This window comes from Ursus americanus, chromosome 10 (genome assembly GCF_024610735.1).
Source record: "Ursus americanus isolate L20-20 chromosome 10, mUrsAme1.1.p, whole genome shotgun sequence".
Classification (NCBI taxonomy): domain Eukaryota; kingdom Metazoa; phylum Chordata; class Mammalia; order Carnivora; family Ursidae; genus Ursus; species Ursus americanus.
This window is the reverse complement of record NC_142136.1, coordinates 57,325,386-57,337,701: the sequence shown is the minus strand read 5'-3', so window position 1 is coordinate 57,337,701 and position 12,316 is coordinate 57,325,386. Positions and strand designations below refer to the sequence as shown.

Genomic DNA, 12,316 nt, shown 5'->3' with positions numbered 1-12,316 from the left:
GGAAGTTCCAGCAAACCTGTCCTTGAGTTCATTTAGGTTCATTTGTTAAAGTGGCTCACAGAACTCAGGGTAACACTTAAATTTGCCAGTTTACTAAAGGAGATGATAAAGGATACAGATGAAGAGATACAAAGAGCAAGATCCAGGAGGGCCCTAAGGGCAGGAGCTCTATCCAGGAAGGTCAATGAACTTTGTACTATCGGGATTTTTATGCAGGTTTCCTCCTGTAGGCACGATCAATTATTAACTCCCATTTCCAACCCCCCTCCCCTCTCTCTATAGGGTTGACAACTCCAAACTTCTAATCAGGCTTGGTCTTTCTGGCAACCAGCATCCATCTAGGAGCCGACCCAGAGTCGCCTCAGTAGAACAGAAGATGCTCCTAGTTCTCTTACACTTAGGAATTGAGTTTAGGAGTCCTATGTCAGGGGCAGGGTCAAAGGCAGATACTAGAACAAGAGATGTTCCTATTGCTCTTCTCGCTTAAGAAATTACAGGAGTTTTAGGAGCTCTGTGCCAGGACAGAGTGCCAGGGACAGACACCTATATGTATTTATATTATTTACATATATAAATATATATTTCTTATTATTTCACAAGGTTAAAATCAACAAAGGCAAAAGGCATAGAGGGCAGAGTTTAGGAGAAACCAGGTACAAGCTTCCAGTTCTCCTCTCCCAGTAGAATTGTAAGGACAGTGCTTTATTTTCCCAGCAACCATGTGTAACACATACAAACACATGAAATATTGCTAACCAGGAACCTCCTGAACTTTGGTGTGCAGGGTATTTATTGGGGGTCAGTCATATAGGCATGGACAGCCCACATGACTGCCCTTAGCTATTCTGGAGGTCAGACTGATACAGTGTGGCCCACAACTTCAAGCAAACTAAAAGAGATATTCAGCATGAAATCACATTGTTACATAAGCTATTTGCCCAAGATCTCAGGTATACAACGTAATCAGGCAGGATAATCCAAGAGCTCAGAAGTTATCTCAAAGGAGCTAATCAAGGGCCAGTCCTTTTCTTTGGAATGTGTAGGATGTGAGTACCCCTGGTCTTCTAAGTTACCCATTACTGCATATAAAGATTAAATATGAGTACACAGTTAACCCAAATTAACTCTAGTTGTCTCTGAAGCATGTGTGAAGTTGACATTCCTTAGATGATCTGTTGATATCTAATCTTCTAGGAAATGCTGTACACATTAATAGCAGTTTTCTATAACAGTGCCTCACAGGACATGATTTGTTAGCACATTTATTGGAGGTGGCATAAATCAGTAAAGGTGACGTAAATCAGGTCTTTGAGCTGAGTGTATCCTTATTGGCAGACTTTGAGTTGTTGGTGATTTTCCTTTGGTTCATATACCAGTTTTCAAGATTATTATCTCAAAACATGAACCATGTGGAGTTGTCAGTCTTTTGCGTGTGTGCATATATGCCTTCTGTTGTGTGTCTAGAGATCAGCTTTCTAGCAGTCTTCAAGTATCTGAACTATTAGCTGAAGTAAAAACTTTTAAAGCTTTCTAGCACAGAAAAACAGACATGAATAGTGAAAAATAATTGAAGTAGCCCAGGATTAGTAAAGACTTTGTTGGCACATCGTTAATCAGATGGTTAGCTGTACGAAGAGTATACTCATTGACTATTAGTGGCTGTAAAAGCCAGATAGTTTAGGATGGAAATCAAAGAGAAAACCAAGAAAAAAGAATAGTAGAGGGGGCAGGTGTAAAATAACAGAAGCAGCTTACATGGGAAAAGGCAACAAAAGGTAAAATTACAAGCGTCCGAGACGTAGAGCTGCTGTTCAGCCTGATAATGGAGATGAGAAAAGCAAACTTTGATGAAAACAGAAGAAGCTGGAGTGGCCTGATAATCATGTGCGATGAATTTCAAAGTTTTTAGAACTTTTTTAATATGAAATCTTCAGGGGCACCGTGGTGGCTCAGTTGGTTAAGCGTCCAACTCTTGATTTTGCCTCAGGTCATGATCTCAGGGCCATAAGATTGAGTTTTGCTTCAGGCTCTGCCCTGGGTGTGAAGCCTTGCTTAAGATTCTCTCTCTCCCTCTCCTCCTCACCCCCCCTTAAATAAAAAAGAATGGGTGTTGAATTTTTCAGCGTCTGTGGAAATAACCATGATTTTTCTCCTTAAATCTGTTAATGTGACATATTAATGATATTTCTAAAATTGAACCATTTTTGCATTTCTTTTTTTTTTTTTTTTTAAGATTTATTTGAGAGAAAGAGAAGGTGAGCAGGGGAGAGGAACGGGGGGTGGGGGGAGAGAGAAAATCCCAAGCAGACTCCCCCTTGAGCCATGCAGGGCTCTATCTCATGACTCCAAGATCATGACCTGAGCTGAAACCAAGAGTCAGATGCTCAACCAACTGAGCCACCCAGGCGCCCCCCATCTTTGCATTTCTTAAGTAATTCCACTTGATCATCATACGTTGTTTTCTTAGTGTGGTATGGGATCCTGTTCATTAATGTTTTATTTAGAATTTTTGCACCAGTGTTCACATAATTGATACTGGTCTGCAGTTTTACTGTTATGCTGTCCTTATGAGGCATCAATATTATGTTTTTATTGCTTTTTAGAAGTTTAGGTGTTAACATTATGCTTCCTTTATTTCTTTATGCTCGAAAACAATTAATATAACATTGGGTCTGTCTGATCTTTGAAGAGTGGTAGTGTTGCCCTTGAAACTTTTGGATCTTGGTACTTCGTAGGGTTAGTTCCTTGATGATTTTCTTTATCTTTGCTATGGAAATTATCTTGTTTAAACTATCTATCTCTTCTGAGGTCAGTTTTTGTCAATTGTTGTCCTAGGAAATTACTCATTTCATCTAGATTTTACTAGATTTACTTCCATGTACTATTTACTGTTCTTTTATTTTTAGCCTTTTTGAATTACTTAATTTTAGATGTGTCTCTTGTACACAGCATAGAATTGGGTTCTGTTTTGGGAGTCAATTTAAGAATCTTTTTCTTGTTTATAGGTGAGTTAATCCTGTTCATATTGTTTGATATGTTTAGTTTCAACTCTGCCACGTTATTTTGTATAGTATTTTGTGTGTGTTTTATTTTCTATTTAGTGTGCTTTTTTTTCTCATTTTGGTATTTAGGTTTTTGTTCTAATGTTACCTTTATATTTACACCTTTTATAATGCCCTTTTCTTCTACTATCTGTTTTGATAGTTTTAAATAGTATTTTTTGACTCCTGTCTAATATCTATACAATAATCGAGGAGCTTATTCTGTTTTCTGTTTTCTCTTGCTTCGTCCTTCCATTTTTGAGTCTGCTTATCTTTTGTCAAATTTAGGGAATTTTCTGCCATTATTTCTTTAAATATTTTTCAGCTCCACTTCTCTTGGGACTCTTGATGGCACAGTGTTAGACCCTTTCTTACTGTTCTATAACTGTCATGAAGTTTGTTTCTCCTGTTATTCAAATTGGGTGATTTGTATTGATCTATCTTTGAATTGATTGATTTTTTTTTCCCTTTCTCCATTTTACCAGTGACTCCTTCCGGTGAGTTTTAAATTTGGATTATTGACTTTTTCAGTTTAAAATTTTCTGTTTGGCTCTTCTTTATGTCTTCTGTTTCTTTACTGAGATTTCCTATATTTATTTGTTTTAAATATATTCATAATTGCTCACTGAAGTACTTTTATGATAGTTCCTTGAAAATCTTTGTCAGATAATTTCAGTATCTGTGTCATCTTGGAATTGACATCTGTTGACTGTCGTTTACCTTTTGAGTTGAGATGTTCCTGATTCTTGGTATGACAAGTTATTTTCATTTGTTAGCCTGCACATTTTGGGTGTTATGTTATGCGACTCTGGTTTCTCTGTAAATCTTGTTACCTGTTACTGCCAGACTGGGTAGTAGACAGGCTCTGCCCACACATACAACATCTGCAGACACCCTTCAGTAGGGAGGCCTTAATGCTGGGGTGGGGTGGTAGGTGGGCTCAGCTCATAGGCGTAGCTCCCTTCTGTCCTCCCCTTTTTGAAGTGCAATATTTCTGTTTTTTCAGAACATACACCATTTATAAATTACTCTTCCACTCCTATCCCACGTTTATTTTTGTCTGTGATCTACAATGAAGTATTTCCACATCCATCATGAGTGGAGTGACGCTCATCCTCTAGTGCAGAAGGTATCAGCGGATTTTTCTGAAAAGGATGGATAGTAAATATCATAGGCTTTTGGAACCACATGGTCTCTGTCCCACTAACGTGAGGTAGTTTTGCTAGGATATGTTACTTTTAAACACTTTACTCTCTTCCCCTCTCCTCTTCTCTGAAGTCTTACATAGGCTTGGGGCAGGAGGCCCAGACGAAAACTAGAATTTAATTTTTTCTTTTCTTACATATAATTTGAAATTTGTAGTATTCTCTGATTCCTACTAATGCTGAAGGTGTGGGCTATATGTATTTGTTTGTTTGTTTGTTTTTAAGATCTTATTATTTATTAGAGGGCACACGAGCAGGGGGAAGAGGCAGAAGGAGAAGCAGACTCCCCGCTAAGCAGGGAGCCTAACTGCGGGGCTTGATTCCAGAACTCTGAGATCATGACCTTAGCTGAGGGCAGATGCTTAACCAACTGAGCCACCCAGGTGCCCCTAAATGTGGTTTTATTTGCTCTTTTTATTCATCTCTTTACTTTTTGAAGGATATGTAGATGGATTTTATTTTATTTTTTAGGATTTTATTTATTTATTTAACAGAGATAGAGACAGCCAGCGAGAGAGGGAACACAAGCAGGGGGAGTGGGAGAGGAAGAAGCAGGCTCATAGCAGAGGAGCCTGATGTGGGGCTCGATCCCACAACGCAGGGATCACGCCCTGAGCTGAAGGCAGACGCTTAATGACTGTGCCACCCAGGCGCCCCTGTAGATGGGTTTTAATTCAGGTGGCATTAATTTAAAGCAACAGAATGTGTTTAATTTGGATACCTTAGTAAGAAGCATCTCTGATTTCACATGAATAAGACCCGTGCTTACATATAAACTCTTTGACTTTGAGTGAGTCAACAAACCTAAGTCTTTCTTTTATTTTTTTATTATTTGCAAAATCAGATGGGTATGGGGCATGGTTTATATTCTCTGCTCTTCACTTGGAGACCTTTTTCAAGGGCTTTGCAAATAATTAACTTTTTCCCCCAAAGCTAAAATGCCAACTTATTTCTTTTATCTGTTTACTTTAATAGCCTGAAAATTTAATTACATTGCTAAACGTGTTTGAAAACCACTAGTATCCTTTTGGTGTCTTCTAGCATTGAAGCAGCTGGTATATGGTCTTGTTCTGTATATAAAGTGTTTCCTTGTGATTATTAGGTACTCAGTTTGTGGGGCAGAGAGAAAACTTTTCTGCCTTTTTTTTTTTTTTTAAAGATTTATTAGAGAGAGAGAGAGCATGTGCACACACACAGCAAGGGAAGAGGCAGAAGGAGAGGGAGAGAATCTGAAACAGGCTCGACTCCCTACTGAGTGTGGAGCCTGATGCTGGGCTTGATCTCACTACCCTGAGATCATGACCTCAGCTGAAATCAAGAGTCATATGCTTAATGGACTGAGCCACCCAGGCGACCTCTGCCTATTTTTAAATTCATCTATCTGATACATAAATGCAGAAGTTAGGGTAAAAGTTGTCTCAGACTTCTGTCTCCTTTTTGTGAAGAATGATCTGAGGTAGGCATTGAGAGAGTTCTCTGCTGCTTAGTAGATTTATTCGGTAAGCAGGTATGTTTGCCACCAGTCTAAAATATAAAGTTTAATTACTTTTTATGTCACCACCCCGAAGTATGTTAAGTATTTTAAGCGTTCAGACAAATACCTAACCTGGTAATTCTTTTTTACTTTCTGTAGATTCTTGTAGATACAGTTTGGGCTCTGTCATACCTGACAGATGGAGGTAATGAGCAGATACAGATGGTTATTGATTCAGGGGTTGTACCATTTCTTGTGCCCCTTCTGAGCCACCAGGAAGTGAAAGTTCAAGTAAGTATCTTATTTTTCTTATATAGAATTGTGTTTGCTATATAACCTGTTAACTTGAAAAACTAGGCTTCACTTCTGTCTCTATGTACATAACTTCCATATTTCTCCTCTGTTTTACTGAATCTGATTTTGTTGGTTTCTAAATCTTTATCTCACCCAGATTCTTTGCAGAGTTTCAGACTGACAATAGACAATTGTCCTCGAGGTCTTGGACATCTCCTCTAAGAACTCCTTCAAGCATTCCATTGGCATTTTACCAGACAAAATTAAAATGTATCATCTTCTCCCACAAACCTGCTCCTCTTTATATATCCCCTTTCAGTAGACCACATAGTCCAAGCTTGAAACCTTGATTCCTCCTTTCATTTCCCCTCCATTGCAGAGTCCTATTAATTCTCATTATAGAGCTTTCACATCTGTCTGCCCCTTATGTATCTAGAGCCACTGATTTAGTTCAAGACTCTTTTTTTTCCCCTCCAAATAATTGCAACAGCATCCTAACTGCATTTCCTCCTCTCTCCTTTCTCCACACTCTAATTAGGGGTGGGTGGCTGATAGGTATTCATTCCACTTCTGCCAAAGTGACTGTCTAGATGGAAATATGCGCCCATTCCAGGCCTTTATTAAAATATTTCTGTGGTACTAATTTAGTAAGAGATAAAAAAATAGCTGCTGTTAAAATGAACCTTTACTTTTTAAATTTTCATTTCTTTTTATTTTTTGAATCTTTGAGCAGTTTTTCACACAATTTTTCTATATAGTTCCATTTTTTACAAGACTTGTTTAAAATTCAAAATTGCCTCTCAGTTCTACGTAGTACTTTGTCTAAGAATACAGTAAGTGGCAGTCATTTAGCCCTTGCATTTTTACATTTTCTCAGGATTATGAAAAATGTAGAATCCACTTTATAAACAAATGAATTTATAGAAAGTGTTTTATCCCCACCCCAGACAGCAGCACTCAGAGCAGTTGGCAACATAGTGACTGGCACCGATGAGCAGACCCAGGTTGTTCTCAACTGTGATGTCCTTTCACACTTCCCGAATCTCTTATCACACCCAAAAGAGAAAATAAATAAGGTAAAGCACTCTCTGTATATTTCATATCTAACTGTCCCCTTGTTTTCTGTTGCTATTTGTTTGATCATGATTGTCTTCAAAACCACTGTAGTTAAGATGAGAATTATTTCAAGTCACCTCCGCAGTTATTTTGTTATAAGTGCTGCCCTAATAAAATAACCAGTGTTTTTATTTAAATATATTGGGCAGTAGCCAGAATCAGTAAATTAGTAGCCACTAAGTGAGAATATGTAAAAAATCTCTCATTGGATGGCTGGTAACTTTTATAAACAGAGAGATCATAATTTAATCTCCCTGTGAAATTAGATTGGACCAAAAGCGGCAGTGCCTAAATTAAAGATCAAAAAAGTCCTTTTTAAAAAAAATTTCAATGTTGAGATACAAACTTATTGTTAAATATATACTTAAGTACTGAATTCCTTTTGTGTCTGCCTTATTTCACACTGCGTAATTTTTTTAAGGTTCATCCATGTTGGAGCATGTATCAGAACTTCATTTCCTTTTATAGCTGAATAAATATTCCATTGTACATATATACCACATTCTGTTTATCCATTCATCTGTTGATGGACACTTGGAGTTTTTCTACCTTTTGGCTGTTGTGAATAATGTTGCAGTGAACACTGGCATGCAAGTGTCTATTTGGGTCCCTGCTTTCAGTTCTTTTGGGTATATATCTTGGAGTAGAACTGCCCAGTCATATGGTAATTCTATGTTTAGCTTTTTGAGGAACTGCCAAATTGTTTTCCGTAGTGGCTGTACCATTTTACATTTCCACAAGCACTGTATAAGGGTTCCAGTTCCTTTTTTTAAATTATTATTACTAGTAGCTGTGAAGTGATGTCTTGTGGTTTTGATTTGCATTTAGTTTAATGTAGTTTTATCTTCCTGAAATGCCACTATCCCCAGAACCAACAGAATTGATCATTTCTTCTGTGTCATAGCTATATTTGTATAGTTACTCAACTATAATTTGACACTTGGATTCTTAAGAAAAGTATGTTGTCAGAAAGTGCATTTTATGAATACATTTGTTCCATTGAGGGGAAAGAAGCCAGTCTTTTAGACTCTGGGCCAGTTATTTTTACTGTAGAAATTTCAATAATCTAGGTGATTTTTACAGCTAAGTGTATTCCATAATTGGAAACAGAGCTGAGAAGTGAGGAAGCCGGACAGAAGTGGGTGCAGAGAAGTTCTGGCCTGTGATCGATATGCCTAAGTGAAGGTATCATGGGGGAAAGAAAAAGGGTTCAGATAGATTCCTGCTCAGCCTCAGCAGCCAGTTAGTCTCCTCAGAAGTTTTTCACCTTGAGCACGTGTGTTATTTGCACTTGGGATCATCAGGGGACCCTCAAGGTGGAATAAAACTCAGTTTTATTCCTTCAGCACTTTCTTTAAAGATTGATTGATTGATTGATTGATTGATTTTAGAGAGAGAACACACTCAAGTGAGTGCGGTTGGCCGGTGGGGGAGGGTGGGTGGCGAGGGAGAGAGAGTATCCGAGCAGACTGCCCACTGAGTGCAGAGCCCAACATGGGGCTTGATTGCATGACCCTGAAATCATGACCTGAGCCCAAATCAAGAGTTTGACACTTAACTGACTAAGCCACCCAGGCACCCCATATTCCCTCAGCATTTTAGTTTGAAATTTTTCAAACCTATGGGAAATTTGCAAGAATAGTATAGTGAACCCCTATATACCCTAAGCACTGATTTACCAGTTGTTAACATCTTACTAAAATTGGATGGCAAAATAAATTTTCAGTTAACTTTTTTAATTGTAGAAGAGACAACATTTGACACTAAAATTAAAATAGAACCTGCTGGTTTGTGACTTACAAATCCTTTAAGGTTATAATAAAATTTGTTATATAGACCCATCCCAGACTAAGTAGATACTTAATTTCTAAATATGTCTTGCAAGTAAATATTTTTATAATAAAGCAATTCTCCTTTCCTAGAAGTAGTTTTAACAGACTGTTAGGAAATCGAGTCTTTTATTTACTTCTGTCCTTATCTTTTAAAGGGATCTTAAAGCACCAAAAATGTAAGCTGCATGAGTAAAGGTTTTTTTGGTCTGTTTTGTTCACTGCCGTATTACCATTGTCTAAAATAGTGGCCTAGCTTGCGTAGGCATACATTATATTGGATGGATAAATGCTAGCTTAATGGGGCCCAACCAAATATTATGGTTAGAAGTTTCCTTGTAATTTGTTCAAAATGAGAGATTCTGTGTCACCTAATTGCTTTTTAGATGCATTCCCCCTAATGCAGCTCAAGTGATTTTGTTATAGCATATGTAAACTACATTAAAATAAAAATATAAATGCATTAAAAATAATTTTTCAAACAAAGGTACCCTGTATTTTGTTCATTTATAGGAAGCAGTGTGGTTCCTTTCCAACATAACAGCAGGCAACCAGCAACAAGTTCAAGCTGTAATAGACGCTGGATTAATTCCTATGATTATTCATCAGCTTGCTAAGGTCAGTGGTATTAGGAGTTTATCGTGTACATTAATATATTATAACCAAGATTTTTTGAATGAAGAATTCATATAATCATTTCTTTCTTAACCTTCAGGGGGACTTTGGAACGCAAAAAGAAGCTGCTTGGGCAATTAGCAACTTAACGATAAGTGGCAGAAAAGATCAAGTGAGTTTGGAGAAACTCTTGGGATTGTTAAAACTGAAAAGTATACTACTCTTTTATGTTTAGAAGCTGCTGATTGTTTATAAGCCCTGTGCTATGTTCTTTTGGGGGAAAAGATAATTATATAAATAAAAATGTTTCTTTTGTTGCCTAGGTTGAGTACCTTGTACAGCAGAATGTAATACCACCATTCTGTAATTTACTGTCTGTGAAAGATTCTCAAGTTGTTCAGGTGGTCCTCGATGGTCTGAAAAACATTCTGATAATGGCTGGTGATGAAGCAAGCACAATAGCTGAAATCATAGAAGAATGTGGAGGTAAGGGAGGACTGAAGAAAAACAGTTGAGCACTGGAATGCTGGAATAGTACTTCCTTTAAAGACAACTAATGAGGAAGAAAACTGTCAGGAAACATTGCTGCTCCCTCATCAAAGTATGTTGCTGTCCTTCGTTTGCTATATCCACAGAGGGTTTTCCAACAAGCATGAGTCCATACTCTGGAAAAACTGGTTGTGAAGGTCATTCCGTGCCTTCCTAGAGGTTTTTGTTGCTTTTTAGGTACCATAAACACTCCTCTTGAAGTCACAGTGCGTGATTAAAAGCTCGAGAACCACTATAGTAGAGAAACTTATAAGCTTTGTTTAATCCAGAATTTCTTAGAATCCGTGACAATGAAACTCTTTTTTCATGTTAACACCTAATATCATGTGATTCTGTGGACCTTACTTTGTGAAATACTGCTCCATATTGTTGGAAAAGACATTTCAAGAAAGAATACTCTTAAGGATTTAAATTTATAGACTTGTGCATCTGATGTATGGAATAAATATATTGGGAATAGAAATGAAGGCATTCTACAGTTCTGAAAAATTGTTTCCCAATTTCTTTGTGGCTATAGGATATAAGCACCCTATTTGATTGCTTTCTTGGAAGAAATTACTTCAAAATCTAAAGCTTTGTCTTCTATTTGTATCAGTTAATCAGAAGTTTCTGAAAATTTGTTGTTATACAAAAGTAATAACATTTGGAAAACGAAGGGAAAGTTAGAAATTACTATATGAGATAGTGCGCTTCTACTAACACAGTCTGGGGAGGCATCGGTTTGAGTTCCGTCACTAACTTGCCATGCAGTCTGAAGTAAATCGCTTTACATCTCTGGACCATAGCTTCCTCATCTGTCAAATGGAGTGTTTAGGTGTTTTTTTAACTGTCTGCCTCAGATACAAGGGTACCTCAAGCATTTCTAGAAAGGAAGAAATTAGTGGGATGCTGGTCCTCCAACCAGAGCAGCTCAGTTTTATCTGTTTTCTAGAAAACTGTCATCTTTGGGGAGTGGTGGGAAGGTGTTCTGAGTTCTTTTGGATTTTCATGGTGAGAATGAACATAGTTTTTTATTTATGTCTGCTTAATTATTTGATTTTTTTTGTTTTTATCAGGTTTGGAGAAAATTGAAGTTTTACAGCAACATGAAAATGAAGACATATATAAATTAGCATTTGAAATCATAGATCAGTATTTCTCTGGTGATGATGTAAGTATACATTAAAGTATGGTATGCCTGCATGTACATTAAAAACTAAGTTTACTAAGAATTTTCCTTTTGTCATTAATACGACAAGTTTATACTATATTTCTATCAGATCTCTTGAGGTGGCACTTTTTAGTTATTTTTAATCTAAATTTTAAAAAATTAATAATTGTTTTCCATCAATCGATTTTTTAATCTTTTTTTTTTTTTAAGATTTTATTTATTTATTTGACAGAGAGAGTGTAAGAGTGGGGGAGGGGCAGAGAGAGAGGGAGACACAGACTCTCCCCTGTGCAGGGAGCCTGACGCAGAGCTCAATCCCAGGACCCTGGGATCATGACCTGAGCCGAAGGCAGACGCTAAACTGACTGAGCCACCCAGGTGCCCCCATCAATCAGTTTTTTTAGTAGTGTGTCTGAAACATGATTAGAAGGTAAAAATACAAAAACAGGTCTTTGAGGGGCACTTGGCTGGCTCAGTCGGTAAAGCATGAGACTCTTGATCTCAGGTTGGAAGTTTGAGCCCCACATTGGGCATACAGATAACTTTAAAAAAAAGAAAGAAAGTTCTTGTTGCATTTGTAATCTGTTAAATGGGAAGAAATAGTACAATTCACTCTTGAACAACAAGTGTTTGAACTGCACAGGTCCACCTGTAAGTAGAATTTTTTTTTTTTTTTAAATAAATGCAGTACAATACTATAAATGTATTTTCTGGGGCACCTGGGTGGCTCAGTCAGTTAGGTATCTGACTGGCTCAAGTCATGATCTCAGGGTCCTGGGATCGAGTCCCCTGTGGGGCTCCCCCCTCAGTGGGAGTCTGCTTGTCCCTCTGCCCCTCCCCTGCTTATGCTCTCTCTCAGATAAATAAAATCTTTCCAAAAAATGTATTTTCTCTTTCATATGATTTTCTTAGTAACATTTTCTTTTCTCTAGCTTACTTCATCCTAAAAATACAGTACATAACACATATAACATACAAAATATGTGTTAATCAACTGTTTATGTTATCGGTAAGGCTTCCTGTCAACAGTAGGCTATTCGTAA

The 12,316-nt window shown here is 37.4% G+C and overlaps 1 protein-coding gene across 1 annotated transcript in view; it reads left to right on the top strand.

Annotated features, from left to right (window-relative positions):
* Positions 1 to 12,316, top strand: part of KPNA3 (karyopherin subunit alpha 3) — a 90,341-nt gene that overhangs the window by 74,595 nt on the left and 3,430 nt on the right. Inside the window, exons 11-16 of the mRNA XM_045796858.2 lie at positions 5,880 to 6,011; positions 6,962 to 7,090; positions 9,473 to 9,577; positions 9,675 to 9,746; positions 9,898 to 10,060; positions 11,179 to 11,273. Of these exons, the coding sequence (XP_045652814.1) occupies positions 5,880 to 6,011; positions 6,962 to 7,090; positions 9,473 to 9,577; positions 9,675 to 9,746; positions 9,898 to 10,060; positions 11,179 to 11,273 (696 nt within the window). The remainder of the gene's footprint in view (positions 1 to 5,879; positions 6,012 to 6,961; positions 7,091 to 9,472; positions 9,578 to 9,674; positions 9,747 to 9,897; positions 10,061 to 11,178; positions 11,274 to 12,316) is intronic.